Here is a 17,721-nt window from a genome sequence, read left to right on the forward strand (position 1 = left end):
CACACATAAAAAGGAATACTTAAGGAAACATAATTTAGAAAACAGAGGTACTCCAGTGGGTTGTATACAGAGAAATGTCTGTGGAAACCCAGGCACCAAGGGAAATCACGATAACCATTCAACTGGAAGGACAGAATCAGTCTAAGAGCAGTAAATTACTGGGTTAGTAAAGTTTTCAAGAATAATTCTTGGATTTCCAGCAATGGAGGGGAATGAAAACATGTAAGATTTTAGAGAGATGGTAAAGAAAGTTACAAGAAAAAGAAAAGCAATTAGAAATCCTACTAAGAAAACAATAAAATAATCATTAAATAGAAAGCAAATTAAAACATGGCACAATTTTGAGTGTGGTATAAGAAAAGTAATTTATCTATCTTGGTATTTTCCCCTTCATGTGACACAGAGGTCCGTGTTTGAGAGCTGGGTGAGGGGACACAGAGACCACCATGGATTCTTGTCTTTGACAAGCTCATAATATATTGGGAAGCACAATCGTGGATAAGGAACTAATGGTAGCAACTTCCGATTAGTGGATTCACAACTATAGGAGCAGGACACAGAGAAAGTTTATTTCTACTTTCCCAGAACCTAAGCTCGGAATCCCTTCCTAAACTTCCCCACTTCCGCCCACAGCACTCTGCACTTCAACTACGAACTGAGCCTGCGCTAGCGCTAGTGCGCACGCGCCGTCTCTTGTCCAATCGAAATTCCAAACCGGAATTTGGGTGGACTAATCTCGGTGAAGGGCGGAGCCTCGAAGCCGAATAACCGACGTGATTGGCCGGCCTCGGGATGTTCGTTCTTTTAAGGGCGAAGCCTCGCCTGAGGCCACGTCTAATAAACTGTTCTCCTAATTTGGGAAAGGTCGGGCGCGAGCGCGGGGTGGGCGAGTTTAGGCGCGTAGCACGGAGTGCGCCTGCGCGGAGCGGCGGGACAGGGCGTGTTCCTTGTTTGGGGCGCTTTCCCCTCCGGCCGGCCGCATCTGTCTCACCGCGGTGGTGCTAGGGTCCTGCGCAGCCCTGGTGTTTTCACGCCCCGCCTGTTAGGTGCTGCCCTCCGCGGTGAGTGGGTGCGGCATTGCATGTGGGTTTGCCGGTCTCCGCTTGGCTCGGAGGGGTGCTGGACTCTCGCCACTTGCCCGCTGCAGCCGGACCCTGCCCGCTGATGCCCACTTTGCAGGGCCAGGGGAAAACCGGAGGGGCGCTCTCCTTTCTGTCCCTGCACCCTCCTGGCCGTCGCCCACGTGCTCCGTTGTTGTCGTTTCGTACAGATCATGTCCAAGTCTCTGAAGAAGTTGGTGGAGGAGAGCCGGGAGAAGAACCAGCCGGAAGTGGACATGAGTGACCGCGGCATCTCCAACATGCTGGATGTCAACGGCCTGTGTGAGTTCCCGGGCAGGGTCTTCCCGGGGAGGAGCGGGAAGGGCTGTTAAGTTTCCCAAGTCACTGCCCGGGTCGTGGTGGGAGGAGTTGTAACGGTTTGCCTCCCACCCCTGCTGGTTAATGTCGCTTGTCAAGACCCTAATGCAGACAGTTTGTCATCAGGTGGGTTCTGTTTTGACTGGAAGACGAGACTGAGACCCCGGGCAAGAATTACACACACGGTTGCAGCTGTGCGGCTGTACCCTCAGCGGTGGTCTCTGATGTATAGGATTTGGATGGATTTTCCGCATGGTTTACTTAATAGTCACTCTATTTTTTAGTTGACAATCATTTTTGAGTCATTTTTCCTTTCTGCTAATGTGGTCTTTGGTCCTCGAACAAATGTCACACAAAAATTACATGCTACGGATTCTTACGCTTGGCGTGTGTTCAGCCTTTCTTGACTCATTACCTTTTTCCGGGTGTTTATTTCAGGCTTTTGTTACGCCTGCTTGTTCTATTGTGCTGGGTTCCTAACTTTTCCTCTTTTCTCTAGTTTTATTGCCCCTGTGATTTAGTCACTGTGTTGCTTTCAGTTTGTTTTGTTTTGTAACACACATCATAGAGTGTTACTTTCTCCTTCAAATGAGGAATGGCAGACTCAGATGCCTGCAGGGGCTCAGTGAGGACTGTTGTGAATGCCTTGATAGTTTTCCATCTGAATGGGGAGCTACTATTACACCTGGTGCTCAGATCCAAGCAACTGTTACCACCTGAGGATGCTGGCCCTGTGTTGCCAGGATTTTTCTTTTCTGAGAAGCGAAGAATCCAGGTTAAGTTTCCTAATTTTTAGAAGTTGGCAAGGAATTCCAATATTTCAAAACCGCTTTATAAAGGTGCAACAAAACACTCTTCAGGCTTCAATTTGGACCTTCTCCCTTAAACACGTCTCCTGGTTGTTGATTACCAACAATAATGCTTCAAGTTCCTTGTTATGACAGGCAAGCCTTCCTGAACCTGATCACAACCTACTTAGCTCCCATCCCTTCCATGCATTTGGTGTCCCAGTCATACTACTTCATTGCTTTTCCTGAACCAGGGCACACGCTTTCCAGTCTGTGTGCTGTTACAGGTATAGTTTCCTCCCTTTCCACCGGAAATCTTACTTTTTATCAAGAGTCAGCTCAGATGTCACAGCCGAGGTGATTCCTTCTCTGTCTGTATCAAGCTGACATAGTTACTCTCTCTTCTCTGAAGTTGGATATGCCTTGCTTCCTGACTCTTCATGCTCCAAACTGAAGGATTGTAATGTGTTTTGAATCTAGACGTCTCTCTTCCCCACTGGGAGACTGGAGGGGCTGAAGCTGTGCAGTATTTATATTTGCCTTCCTTATAATAGTGTCTGGAACAGAGTAGGTGCTCAACAATGTTTGATCAATGAAGGAAAGAATGATGGATTAGGCCTGTGAGTTTACGAGAACCAGACCAGGATGTGATGTTGGAGAAGAAGCGGGGAGGTCCAGGAGACCCTACAAGACGATGGATTGCTCATGAGGCATGGAGAGAGCAGATTTACATTTACTGTGAATCTGTCATTTCTGGGACAGAGATTGGGCTGGGTGCCATTGGTGCTTCTCAGGAAAGGAAAGCGGATGAAAAGCTGTAGACAGGTTGCATTGGGTGACCCTTAGAAGGACACTTGCCATTAAGCTTAGTTTTTGTACTAAGTAGTTTCTCAGCCTCCTGGTATATGTTGGCCTGTGGTGATGGCTTTTCAGTGGCAGCAATAGAGCAGATATCGCTGGGACTGAATTGGCAGTTGCGGACCTGGCCTTGTCCCCACGCTGTTCCTGCCTGGCTCCACTGTCATGCTGGTGGTCGTTGGGGGCAGTGCTTCAGTGGAGGGAAGAGATGGTGAGCGGCCAGCAGGAGGCCTGGCTGGGCTGTACTCTTGGCCCCGTGGCTTTCTGTTCCTTGGCACTGTTTTTATTCTAGCACGTGCTTGAAGAAAGAGCTTGTTCTCAGCAGAGGATTGTTATACTTCTCAGCTTTGAAGGGGATTCTTTATGTAATATGTACAAGTAGGGAGAGAGGCGTTGGCTGTTTCAGTTCACTGGCATTATGTCTTTGAGGCCTTGGCTTTTATTGAAGACGAAAAGATAGCCACTTGCTTCCTGAAAAAGATGTTTCCGGTGTAATATGAGGTGGCGAAAATTAAGATCATACTTACATTTTCCCAGAAAAGTAGCTTAAGGAAGAACAACAGTATTTCCTGGAGTTCAGTGGAAGTGAATTTGGCCTCTGTAGTGTGTGCAGACCCGAGGAGTGGCTGCTTTCTGCTCTAACTCCCTGACTTCTGGCGTCCTGGAGGCTTGAGGGTTCTAGAATGCCTTCAGAAGCTCATTCCTCAACTGGAACTCACTTATCAGTAATGCACATAATGCTTACTATATATTTTAATATTTTACATAGTAAAGTTTGACACGGTTGCAGTACTGGTGGTACAAGAATTTCCATATTCCCTTACTTAAAAAATGTTAACAGTAATCATGAGTTTTGTGTATTTGTGTGAAGATCAAACACGGGAACGATTCATTTTCAGGGACAGAGAACAGTTACTGCGCCTCAGACTTTCCCTTCATTCTCCTTACATTTTTCAGTTTCTCAAAAGATAAGCAAGAATTAAGGTTTGAAGATAGCAGTGGAGGTTTTGTACTTAGTCTATCACATGTCTCTAGTTGGGAGAATTGTGTCTCACAAGCACAGCGCTTCTTCTGAGGCAGTACATTGCCGTTCAAAAATGTTTGCAGGAGCCTAGGTACCAAAAACTTTCTGATGGGGCAAACTTGGTAGGCTGGAGATAGCCGTCAGACAGGTTCTAGAGTTTTCTGCCAGATTCTGGATCTCGTCAGATCTGCCCTGCGAGGCAGCAGAGTATAGTGCTTACGCGTCGTAGGGCCTTGGCATTGAATAGACTGGCTTCAAATTCTCCATCTTCTCCTTAGTGCTGTGAAACTTTAGAGAAGCTGCTTAACCTTTCTGAGCCTCAAGTGTGTCCTCATCAAATGGAGACGTAAGTACCCGCTTGGTAGGACTGGTTTAGTGTGAGTGCACAGATGCATGTCACCTGCTTTAGCACTCTGGCGGTTCCGAGCTTAACATGACTGCACCCGGAGCCTGTAAGCCTCAGATGTCACCAGTTCCAACACAGTTGATGGCCTGAACCAGGAATAGCATGGGTTATTAGACTGGGGGAGGCATTGGTGTCCCATGTTGATGTTTTCTATGGGGCTTATGAGGACCTCGAAGGTTGGCACTTTTGCCTAGATTTAGATTGCTGTATTTTGTGTGAAATTGCCCTTGTTTCCTTTTCCTTCATTTTTTCCCCCATGTGACATGTAATCTGCACACATGTTCTCCTTAAAGCTTCCAAGAGTAATGGCACTGATTTTATTCTTCTTATTAAAGGAATTGCACTGTAGAAACTATCCCACCCAGCAGTCTTCACCTGGATGTTAAAGCCGCCTTTGCAGGTCCCGTTATCAGCTTCCAAGGGAGCCGAGAATCCCATCCGTAACCTAGGAGACTTTTCTCCTTTATTTAAGTCTTTTGTGACTTTTTAATTTCTTCAAGTGTATTGCCCTCTGGGTGGTCAGGCCTTTATCATTTCTTTTTCAGGTCAGACGAAAATATCTTTCCTATCAATCTTAAAAAAGAAAAGTAGCCTGCCTCAGAGGAAGTGGTCTTTCTAAAGGACCCTGCAAAATAATCCACAAGCTTACTCATGGGTATCTGGAAAGCCGTTTCAAAAGCTCCGTTAAACCTGGAAGTGGTCACTTCTATTAGGGATTGTCAGTTAACAGAAATACCTCGTTTGATTGCACTTCACAGATGATGTTGCACTTTTTTTTTTTAATTGAAGGGAAGATCCTTCCCCAGCAAAATGATTATGACCCGCTTTAGTGTGATACTGGTTTTATTGCGGTGGCCTGGAACCGAACCTGTGAAATCTCTGAGGTGTGCCTGGAGGCCATCTTGGGGGAAAGATAACAGCTGGGAAGACCCTGTCCTTTAGCTGTAATCGATATGAGGACCTTTTATGTTTCTGCTCCTCTCAGCGGCCTGTATAGGCCACCTTTGTGTTTTGAAACCTACAGTGTCTTGGCCTGAGGAGCCTTTTGCTCTCTCCAGCGAACTCCTTCCCCCCACTTGTCACTTATGCCTTCTCTGTGCACTTGACTCTGAGGAGCTCCCCACCATGCCATCCAGCCCGGTTTAAGTGGCCCTTCTGGGCCTGCTGTGCATGCTTTTGTTTTCTCTGCACTTGGCATACTGCTTGGGAAAACTGGGTTGAAGGATGCTCTTGCTTTCAGTTGAGAATTCAGGGGAGCTAAGGTGGCAAGTGTAGCACAGGAGAGGGATTGTAGCCTCTGTCTCCTGCCGCAGACTTCTCCCCAGGTTCCCAGAGGGAGGACAGCTTACAACCATCGGCAACACAATACAACTGTCCAGTGTTTGCATTTGGTTTTAGGACAGGGTGAAAATGGAAAATGTTTCATCCAGATAGGAAATAAAAACAAAGAAAAATTGAGGTCCCTTTGGTGTAACTGAACTAATAATGACCTTTTACTCTTTTTCAGTCGTTTGACATTCTGGTTCCAGTTAGCCATGGCCTTTTGTTTTGCTTTGTTTTGTTTGTTTGTTTTTTGTTTTGCTTGTCTTGTGAGCAGCTTTTTGGTTATTAGCTGTGTAACCTTGGGCACATTACATCTCTGTGCCTCGGGTTTCTTATCTATAAAATGGGAATAATAAGAATAGCTACCTCATAGAGTTATTGTCATTATCCGTGAAGTGCCTACTGTACCACCTGGCATGTCTCAGTCCATTCGGGCAGCTCCAACAAACTACCATAGACTGGGTGGCTCATAAAACACATTTATTGCTCACGGTTCTGGAGGCTGGAAGTCCAGGATTGTGGCATCTGCAGATTCAGTGTCTGGTGAGGACGTGCTTCTGGGTTCACAGACAGCGGTCTCCTCACTGTCCTCACGTGGGGAAAGGAAACATCTACCCTCATGACCTGATCTCCCAGACGCCCCACTTCCTAATAATATCACAAAACGGGGGTTCGATTTCCAGAAATGAATGTTGGGGGGAACACAAGTATTCAGTCTATAGTATGGCCCGTATTAGTCTTAATATCCATTGTTATACTTTTAAACTGTTTTATCTATGATTGTGTAAACAGTGCAAAACGATACCTCTTTAGCTTTTGGAATTCTCGGTAATGGCACTTATCTGGTGGCCTTCACCTGCTGGTCTCACTGTGTCATCACGTCTGGACACCCGATGTCTCATTCCTCACCTGATTGAGACTTCCCGGAAGTCAGAGGGGCATGGTCAGTGAGATGGGGTCCGGAGGAGAAACAGTGGCCTCACACAGCAAGTTCACAGCCGTGGACAGGGTGGGAGGTGGCTGGGCGCCGCAGGGCATTTCCCTGGATTTCAGTTGTGTGCTTATGTCTGTTGGGAGTAGCATACAGGCATAAAAACTATTGGCAATTTTTCAACTGATAATTAAAATAACCGTATGTTACTAATAGCTATTTATTGATTTTTTTTCCCCCTGTGATGGGCACTATCTGAGGTGAGTGGGAGTTTCGTCTGTGTTGAATCTTTAAATTGCCCAGTGATGAATTAATATTTGCTCTGTTAAGAAGACTGTAAGCCATTTCATGGATCTAAACTGCTTAGATTTTTCGTAAGAAACTGTAACACCCACTGATTTGCCCTTATAGCCAGCTCTTAATTGTGATAACCGGTGCGAAAATTGATAGGGATAATAGTTGAAAAGCCTTCCCTGGGTCCTTCTTTCTTAAATTTACATGCAACTGGTTTAAAGAAACTCGATCTAGAGGTGTGAGACTCACTATTACACAGCAAAAGCTAGAATTGATTTCTTTCCGTCTCATAAAGGCCTATTGCTTCATTGAATAGCAAGTTCGCACAGGTTGATTTGTTTTTGTTTTTTATTTTTTAAAGCAAAAGAGAGCATACAAATGGGGCCAGGGAACAGTCCATGCAGATGAAGTGCCTGGCTCTCAGGGGTCAGTTGAGCCTCTGCGCTTTGCTCAGGGTTCCGCAGCCCACACTCACTGATCCCGGGCTGCTGCAGTACCCCCTCCTGCCCTGCCCACCCCATCACGCCTCTTTTTTCTGGGAAAGAGACATCCTCTTTTTATGGTACTTTATGAAGCAAAGAAACCTCCCCTTCGTTACGATCTGTCTGATCCAAAGCATCTTTAATATTGGGGAGTTTCGTGACTGCAGTGCATGTCTGATACCTCAGCTGAGGGCACAGAGGCTTCTGAATGAAGAGGTGCTGATTCAGTCAGCATGCTTCCCAAGGAAAGATGGGGCAAAATGGAATTTTCAGCGTCCCCTCTGGGCAGATGTCATCAGTGTGTGTTCTTTAACCGTGTGAAGGAGTATTTTGGATTTGAGATGTTAGTAAGGCCAAAAAGACACATGATGGTGTAACATTATCTACTTTATTAAGTTTGTTAGGGCCGCCATACAAAATGCCACAGACTGGGGTTAGGGAGTGGGTCTTAAACAACAGACATTTTGTTTTTCACAGTTGAAAGGCAAGAAGTCCGAGATCACAGTGTGGGCAGGGTTAGTTTCTCCTGAGGCCTCTCTCCTTGGCTTGCAGATGGCCGCCTTCTGGCTGTGAGCCCACATGCTCTTTCCTCTGTGCGCGCATATCCCTGGTGTCTCTGTGTGTCCATCTCCCTCTTCTCATAAGGACACCAGTCCACTTGGATAATGGCTTACCTTAGTGGCCTCCTTTTAACTTGATCCTCTTTTAAAGGCCTTATCTTCAAATAGAGTCACAATTTAAGATCCTGGGGATTAGGGCTTCCACATTGGAATCTTAAGGATCACAGAACAGCCCTTCACATCTGGGTCCTAAGTCCGATTATTGGTTCCTGCGTGAGTGCTTCCGTGGGGCAGGTGCTTCTTACACTTACATAACATCACCCTAATCGTCAGTGTTTCACCGATGAGCAAGCAGAAGGTTACCTAGCGTCTGTAAGTCCCAGCATCACCCAGTTAGTGGCGGAAGTGTAGTGCACCCTTCATTGTACCTGACACCTTCATTCTACAACACCGTGTTGTGTTATTGCCCATCCCTGAAATGCAGCAGGGACCTGGCTCAGATATCCAGGACTCAGGTTTCCGGGGCTGACGGGGGCAGCCTGCCTTACCTCAAGGCATTTGGTTTCAGAATGGTTGAAAACACTGTGATGGGCAAATAAAATGCATCATTTGGCCAGCCTGCCAGCCCAGAAATTTAGGTTTAGCATATTGTTGCAGAGCTTTTAATTGTTGAAGAAAACACTAGAAGAAACTTACTCTCTGTCTGGTTGATATTAACTGTGAACCCTCCCCTTTTCCTTCAACTGTCAATGTTAACTGAATTAAGAGCTCAGGTGTGATATCTTTTTGCATTGAATATTCAGTTTTTTCTGTCTTCAAACTTAGAACATTAGCTTAGAACACTGAAGTGCGGTGCTAGAGAAAATTGTGTTTGGGAAATACTGGTTCATATAGTTTAAGAGAATAAACCTGCATTACATGAAATGGTAGCTTTAGTTGTAATTTGCCTATACTTCATAAAGAGCCTTTTCATTTAATACATTTTCTGTGAATCTGTCAGTTATTCCTCTGGACTCAGAATAGTTCAGAATTCACAGGTAAACTGGGCCAAATGAAAGTCACACGTCAGACTAGGCAGTTAATTGGAAGGGGTCTTGGCCTCTGAGTTTTTCAGGACAGTGCAGATCAGAAATTGGTGACATGGTTTGCAACATCAAATGTTCATATGTAAGTGGTTTTTTAGAGTTGTAAATATTTGTCTTCAGGCCATGTGAAAGATACCTGTTTAACGTATTGTATATTTGTGTTCTGCCAGTTGTATACACTTTATTAGAGGGGTAAAAAAAATACATATAGATATAATTAAAGTGCCATATATATTAATACATGGAGTGTATTAAATACACATACACACACACACACACACACACACACACACACACGTTGCTTATCACGTGCCAGGCCTTGTACTAAGCTCCTCATGGCTGATTTCACTTAAACCTCACAATTTCAAAAAAAAATAAAATAAATAAATAAATAAATAAATAAATAAACCTCACAATTTCATTATTCTCTTCCTCCTCATCATTCAGTGTATAGCTGAGAAAACGGATTTCTAGAACTGAAGTAACTTGCTCCAAGTCACACGGCTAATAAGTAGAGCCAGGATTGGAACCCAGCCAATCAGACTTTGGAAGCTGTGTTCTTAGCTTATGCTATGTTGCCTTATTCGTGTACTAACGATTTTGACAGGCTCATGTACATACAAAGATAAAACAGCTAGTTCAGCAAGTGGCCACTGAGTGCCTGCTGGCCAACGGGTCCCCTTCTGGAAACCACGGGACCTGCCTGTAGGGCCTAATGATTCTGCATCAATTTAGGAATGTGTTCACAGATGTCCACAGATGCTGGCCTGCCTGGGCTCGTGCCCCTTGGCTGAGGAAACAAGAATCCTCTTTTTTCCAAAGCACTTACGCATACTTAAAAAAAAAAATCCTTAAAATCTTTATGGAAGGATTCATGTGGCTAAGTGCATATGTAACAATACAGATTGACATAGTTTCAAACCAAGAAGCGGAATGCGATCGGCGCCTGGGAGCTACACCTCCCACTTTCTCTCTTCTCAGTGACTGTCCTGATTCTAAAGCAGTGATTAGTTTTGCCTGTTTTTGTGTATTGTTTTTTTTAAAAAAAGGATTATTTAGTGTGGACTGTTGAGTATCTGATTCTCTTGCTGACCACCATGTCCTAGAGATGCATTCACGTTGTGAAGTTGTTTACAGATTCAGGGAGTGACTGCACCACCGTTTATTCATCCGTCTGCTGTTGGTGGACATGTGGGTCATTCCCAGGTTGGGGCTGTTACAGATCGTGCTGCGGCGAACATACGAAAACATGTCTCAGGGAACACACACGTTCATTGCTGTTGCTTGTAGATCTAGGAGTGGAATTGGTAGGTTGTGGAGTACACTGTCTTACATACTCTTTAAAATGGAAGGGAAGGATCACCCAAAAGGGGGCAAATATTTGAGACTTACAGTTATCCCCCGTTATCTGTGATTTTTCCTTCCATAGTTTCAGTGACCTGTGGTCATTCTTGCTCCAAAAATGTTAAATGAAAAATTCCAGAAATAATCCGTTAGTTTTAAATTGTGCACTGTTCTGAGTAGCGTGATAAAATCTTGTGCCGTCCACCTCCCTCCCAGGATGTGATAATCCCTTTGTCCAGCATTTGCACACTGTACGTTTCCTGTCTGTTAGTCAGTGAGTAGCTGTCGTTATCAGATCTACTGTTAGAGTATTGTAGAGCTCGTTTTCAAGTAACCATTATTTTACTTAATGGCTTCAAGTGAAAGAGTAGTGATGCTGGCAGTTTGGATATGCCAGAGAGAAGCTGCAGAGTGCTTCCTTTAAGTGAAAAGGTGAGTACAGTATAGTAAGATATTTTAAGAGAGAGAAATGACCATCTTATAACTTTTATTACGGTGTATTGTTGTAATTATTCTATTTTGTTATTAGTTAGTGTTAATTTTTCTATGACTGATTTATAAATTAACGTTTATCGTAGGTATGTATACATGAGGTGTGATAAAAAATTACAGCGAATGTTTAAATTTAAAAAAATTTATTACAGTAAAAGATACATTGCCATTAATCCCCCGCAAAACATTCTTCCTTTGCTTTGAACACACTTATCTTGTGCTGTCATGGCTGCCTCAATGTCCTTAATCGATTCATACATTTTCTTTTCATGGTCATTTTGACTTTGGGGAAGAACCAGAAGCTGCATGGTACCAGATCCGGTGACTAAGGTGGATGAGGACACACCGTAATGTTTTTATTTGACAGAAATTGCCATACCAGAAGCGATATGTGACAAAGAGCCTTTCTGTTGTGATCACAAAATATGGTGAATGCTGCTGCCGAGTGCCATCCAACGGAAAGGCAGGGACTTCAATACAGGAAGCAGCGTGTCGAACCTCAGTAACAGCGTGTGACAAGTTTCAACTTGTTCGGTGCAGTCAGTCAGGTGTGAGCTACAGTAGAGAGGAGGTGTGTCTTCCAGTGTGCTGTAAATCACCCTCCATCATGACAATGCTCCATGTCACACATCGCTTCTGGAACACGGCAATAGCTGTCCAATACAAATATTTTGGTGTGTCCTCATCCACCTTATTCACTGGATCTGGCACCAAGCGACTTCTGGCTCTTCCCCAAAGTCAAAATGATTCAGGACCTCAAGGCAGCCATGACAGTGCAACTAAAGACACTCACAAAAGAGGACTTCCAGAACTGCTTCAGAAAGTGGCAAGAATGATGGGATGAGTGTGTTCGAAGTGAAGGGGAGTATTTTGTGAGGGATTAATGGCAATGTGTCTTTACTGCAACACTTTTTTTTTAACCACTGTAATTTTTGATCACACCTCATATAAGAAAAACCATAGTATGTAGAGGGTTCAGTACTAGCCGTGGATTCAGGCATCTTCTAGGGGTCTTGAAATGTGTTCCCTGTGGCTAAGGGGGGACTACTTTAATAAAGGAGGCAATAAAATACCATGACACATTATAGAATATAAATGTCGTATAGGAGGTAAGCTGGTTTGAAACTCCCATTAAAAGGGAAATGGTTGAAAGTTTTTTCAGCCATAGTAAAATGTTCAAGGTACAGAGTCAGTTTTATTCTATATATACCTATGTTCTTTTTCTTTTTCATTTTTTTTGGGGGGGGAGGGTTGCGGGGGTTGTCTGATTAATTTTGTTGTGTAAAGTATTTTATTTATGTAACATAAAATAGCTGTAGTTTTAGAAAACAGTTACAGAACCCTAGAAATCAAAATATGTAAGCTCCTCATTGTATTTACAGAGATGGGAACTGTGGCTCAGAGAAGTAAAGTGATTTTTCTCAGGTTTCACAGATACCAGAATCGGAACTCAGACTACAGCCAAGGTTTCCAGGTTTCCAGCTACTTCTTTCCAAAATGGGAAAATAACATTCACACCTGGATGAAGTCTTCTTTACAAGATGGTGGAAATTCCCAACATAATAAAAAATATAATCCTGAATGGGAAAATTCCTTTCTTTCTTGAATAAAATATGATAGTTATATAAAGAGACTCAAAGCAAAGCAGACACAGTTTCCAGCAGCATGAGACCCAGATTATAAAGCCATCAGATCCTGGATTCCTCTGGAGCACAGATAATCTCGTTTTGAAGATGAAAGTCTGAATTAAGTTATTTGATTCTGTGAAACAAACAAAAAATAAGAAAGCTAATGTTTATGTAATGCCTGCTACAACAATATGCAGTGCTGGGCACATTATAACCACTCACTAGAATCAAACAAGTTAAAATGAGGTAATAACAATAGCTAATGTTTCCCAAATGCTTAAAATGTGGCTGGCGCGGTGGTAAGAACTTGGTTAAGGAACTCATCTGTTCCTCACAATCACTCTGTACAATAGTCCCATTATTAACCACCTCCTTTGCAGTTTTAGCTGAGAAAAATGAGGCACAGAGACTTTTGAGTGACTTTTCCATGGTTTCGGAGCAAGTGAGCAGAGAACCCACTAAAGGTGTTTCCAAACAAGAGACTGATTCATTCTGGCCTGTTTGTTTGTTTTTTTTGTTTTTGTTTGTTTTTTATTGTTTGTTTTTACGGGCCAAACATAGCAAACAAATATCCACAAATGACCTATTGCATGCCCTTTTAAGATGTCCCAAAGATGAAAGGTAAATTTCCTCCCCCCCAACACTCAGTGAGACACGGGCAGTAGTCAATGTGTGTACTTTCCTTTTTGTACTGTACGGTGTGTTCTCAACCTCCATGCGTCCCCGGAGATAAACAGGTGGGGTTGGGGGCTGGGGGCACAGGCACTGTTTTCCTTTTTTCATCCCAGGGCCTGATGGTAGACATTTCTCTCTGATTCTTCATTTCTCTTCTCGAGCAGTGGTTCCCTGCACCATCTTCCATACCTCTCCCCTCAGCCCAAGAGCCCGTTTCCCTGTAAAGACAAACCCCCTCTAGAGGCAGGAAGACCGGAATCTTAGACCTGCTGCCTACACAAGCGAGGTGGTTCTTGGAGCTCAAAGAGCCAGAGACCTTCGGCAGCCACTAAATACTTGACCTCTGTGCTGCCTGCTGCCTCCCGCACCCATGGCAGGATTTGCTCTCGGAGGCAGTTCACTGCTGCTTTTACCCTTGGCTTTCAGCTTCTCTCCCCACGCAGTTCCTTATCCTGACTTCCAAGTGCTGCCTTCTCCAGTCTCAGATAACTAGTCTCCTGGACTGACACTCCTCAGCTGACCCCAGCTCAGACCTGGTATGTTTTCTGACCAGCTACTAGGCCTTCCTAGTTCTCCCGGCATGATGTGTCTCCCCACAATCCTGCTCCGGCCTCTTCCCCCGGCCTCTCTCCTCCACACACAGATCCAGCAAACAGATGTGTCTCAAGTGGCACCCACAAACCATCGCCTTCACGCCTCACCCCAAAGACCATTAGACTCTTCACCGGATCTCCTGCCCCACTAGAGCTCCCATGGTGAGAGCTTCCAAACAGCCTGTGCTTCGCTGAACAAATGCAGAATTTCCTAATTACTGATCATAACCATCAGTTTTTGAGTACCTATTCTGTATGAAGGGGGAAAATCATTATATATTAAGAATGTGAATCCTTTGCCTGTCATATGCAGTGGTCCCCACTTATCTCCTGGGATACATTCTAAGACCCCCAGTGGATGCCTGAAACCACGGATAGTACTGAATCCTACATACCAGGAATGCCAAAAAGGTGTATACAAGTGGACACTTTGGTCAACGTTGCTCAAGCAGTAGTTCACCATCATCAGAAGTGTCTGGACGCTGATGGGAACCACTTTGAGCACCTCTTGTAATTGCAGAAGTCAAATGTGACTTGTATTCATCTTCTGTTATCGGTATATATTGAGTGTTACAATTTTAATAACAGTTTTCCTTTCTTAAAACGTGTATACATTTTTGGCACCCTTTGTGTAATGTTTTTTCCTGTACAGACATACCTATGGTGAAGTTTGTAAACTAGGCACAGAGAGAGATTAACAGCAAGAACTAATAATAAAATAGAACAATTACAATATATGTGGGTGTGGTATTTATCTCTTTCAAAATGCCTTCCTGTACCGTACTCATGAAAGGAAGCACTTTACGGCTCCTGTGTGGCGTACGGGGAGAGGCAGCATCACTACTGTTGTGCTTTGGGCCATTGTTAGGTAGAATGAGGGTCACTTGATCACAAGCACTGCAGTAACGAGAGGTTTGCTAAGTGACTGATGGGTGGGGAGGGTCTGCTGGACAAAGGGGTGATTCACGTCCTGGGTGGGACAGACTCCTGACATTTCGTCACGTGACTCAGAACGGTGCTCAAGTTCAAACGTACGAACTGTTTATTTCTGGAATTTTCCAGTTAGTATTTCAGTCCATGGTTGACCACAGGTAAGTGGAATTGTGGAAAGTGAAGAGGCAGATAAGGGGGGGATGACTGTAAGAGTCAGCTTGTTGAGGGCAGTAACCGTCTCACGCATGGTCTGTGCCTCTCACACCACATTAAGTACAGTCTCGCAAGACAGTGATAATTTGCTGAGTATTTGTTAATACCATCCTATTCAAACCTCCAGAGCAATTAATGACTTTGTGTGTATTTTAGTTAATTACTATATTTTTATCTTTAATTCCTCTAGATGTCTTCAGAAATATAATTGTCCTTTGTCTTTTTTTCCTGAAGTGATGTGTTTGGATGAGAATGACGTGGGCTCCACATTTTTAATAACACAGTGACTTGGATCTAGGATCTTTTGACTTAATCCCAATTGATGCAAAGCCCCCCATCAATGACCAGCTCCTGGGGGGGGGGCAGTTTCTCAGCACATGTGATTTCTTTGCTCTTATTTATGTACAGAAAGAGGTAATAAAGTTTTTTCAGTGGTCACACGTGATGAATTGCTTTCTGTTGAATGAAAGACCAATTAATTATGATTGATAGACCCTTTATCTGTAAATAGAATTCAGTCAAGTAATCGATTTTGAAAACTTGTTCCTAAAGAGTTTCCAACTCTCCAAAATAATTAGTTGTAAAGAAAAGCTTTCCTACCATGGTGATTTTTTTTTTTGAAATTTTAAATTATGAATGAAATTCGAAAGAAATGTTTTTATGATTCTGAGTATATTGATGAATGTGGTATTTATATTATATCTTGGTACCAAACATTTTATTGTCTGTCTCTAATGTATTGTCAGAATCTGCATATTTAAGATCTGAATCTGTATCCTGCTATCAAGGGTGAAATAACTTCAGCCATGTGACATGGGCAGGCATTTTAATCATGAATCATTTAAACATAAAACCCAGCTTCCTGCTGCTGACATCTGGCTGGGTCCCACACCCCTGTTGAGTCTGTGAATCAGGGTTATTTAGGACTGTTGCTGTGTTTAGCCTACTGGGAAGCCAACATGGAAAAGCCATTGGAACCATAATGTATTTTGAGTTCAAATTATTTTTGGCCTACACCTTTGGGAGGACATGAATTAACAGACGATACTGTTTGCAATGTAATCTGTAGAATTACATAGAATTTGAATGTGGTCCCCTGGAAAGGTCAAACAAGCTGGTTCTCTTTGAATATCCCAGGAGGTATGGTGGTTCTTCCGACATGGCAGCATTTGATACCACAAGAGCTGTCAAAAAAGGGTAAACCATTTGCCTTCTGATGGTAGCAGTGTTTTTCTGATTGCTTCCATTCAGAATGCAGTCTGTGAAGTGAACTGGTGTTGCAGTCTAGTTTTTGTGACCAGCGTTACAGAACCTTCCTTCTGGAACCCAAAGAAGGCCAATTCCGAACCAGGACAGCATTGCGGAAACTTTCAAGTATCATTTCCCCTTATGTTATCCTGGCCATGCCCCCCCCCCCCCCCCCGGGGATATAAATGTCTTGCTGTGAAGCCTACTCTTTTTAAAGTGCTACCAAAGAAACAGTTTGCCAAACTGAAAACTAGAGACAATTTCCAGTGTGCCACATCTTTGTAATATGTTGGGTTATTTTGAAAGCAGATCTGTAATTTCATCTTATGGTGCTGCGGATTTCATCATACTTTTCTCATGCTGCCTACTTTATGCTGATGAAGAAGGAAAAAAAAAACGGAACGTATTTTAAACAATAATATGTGCTTCCACATGTTATCTAGACACGATGGTTCTTTTTCTAGGAGTGTTTAGTTATTCCTTTGATTTTTCTGAATTTATTTAATTAAAACGCGGGTGGCCCCTCCAGTCCTATGCCTTCCCTGTTGTCCATCATTTTTGCTCACATATGGGACCTAAGATTTGTCCCATAACCTCTAGTTTCCATATGTCTTCCAAGTCCAGCTTCATTACCTGGTGTACCCTCTGCCCTGTAGCATTTTTGGATGTGTCATCCGTCCCATTTCCTTCTGAACGGCCATGATCCTTGCAGATACACTTGGCTTGTATGCATGATCCTGTCATACCTGGGATTTTGGTGCCTGTTCTGTGTTTCCTAAATTCAGTGACTATAGTTTATTACCCAAACCAGAATAGTTTTGAGAAGAACAGTAAGTGGAATCTGAGATCGTCCCAGGTTCCCCAGTGTGTGTGGCCGCCGTTACTTCTATGAGGATCTCCAAGTTGGACTCGGTGCTCTGAGTGTGCTCAGTAAATACCTAGCAAGTGAGTCCTTGCTTGTCTTTCTTGTGAAATTTTTGAACCAACCAGTTCCTCTTGGAGCGTTTTCCTGCTGATTGCCTTTTTGGCTAGAGTACGAATGATCATAAATCATGTATACAGTACCAGCAACCTCAGCTCCCTCCCAATTTTGTTTCCCACTCTTCGTTTTTTAGATACAGTATTCACCAACATGCCATTTCTAAAGGCGAGAGAGAGGATGGCCAAGGCACAGTAACATTTAACTGTGTCAATTCACTTCTTAGTTATTTAGTTGGCTCTTGAAATATATTATACTTTGAAAATAGCTGGGCAAAGCATAGTTGAATGTGACTCTAGGAATTTTAATAACAGTTTTCACTGCTCTGGCAGTGCTCATTCTTGACAGTTTATGGTAGCAGGACAATTAGAGTGTTATTCACACAGTGGAAGACCTCCCAGTGTGTGATTTAGGTTAGCAAGGCAGGTCAGTGGGTATAGCCTGCTT

General features: G+C 43.5%; 1 protein-coding gene across 1 annotated transcript in view; it reads left to right on the forward strand.

Moving 5' to 3' along the window:
- The first annotated feature begins 789 nt into the window (after nt 1–789).
- RSU1 (Ras suppressor protein 1) overlaps nt 790–17,721 on the forward strand; it is a 171,138-nt gene continuing 154,206 nt past the window's right edge. Inside the window, exons 1-2 of the mRNA XM_081058044.1 lie at nt 790–1,061; nt 1,271–1,382. Coding sequence (XP_080914170.1) covers nt 1,274–1,382 — 109 coding nt within the window. The 5' untranslated portion in view covers nt 790–1,061; nt 1,271–1,273. The remainder of the gene's footprint in view (nt 1,062–1,270; nt 1,383–17,721) is intronic.

Source organism: Rhinolophus hipposideros, assembly GCF_964194185.1.
Source record: "Rhinolophus hipposideros genome assembly, chromosome: 1".
Classification (NCBI taxonomy): domain Eukaryota; kingdom Metazoa; phylum Chordata; class Mammalia; order Chiroptera; family Rhinolophidae; genus Rhinolophus; species Rhinolophus hipposideros.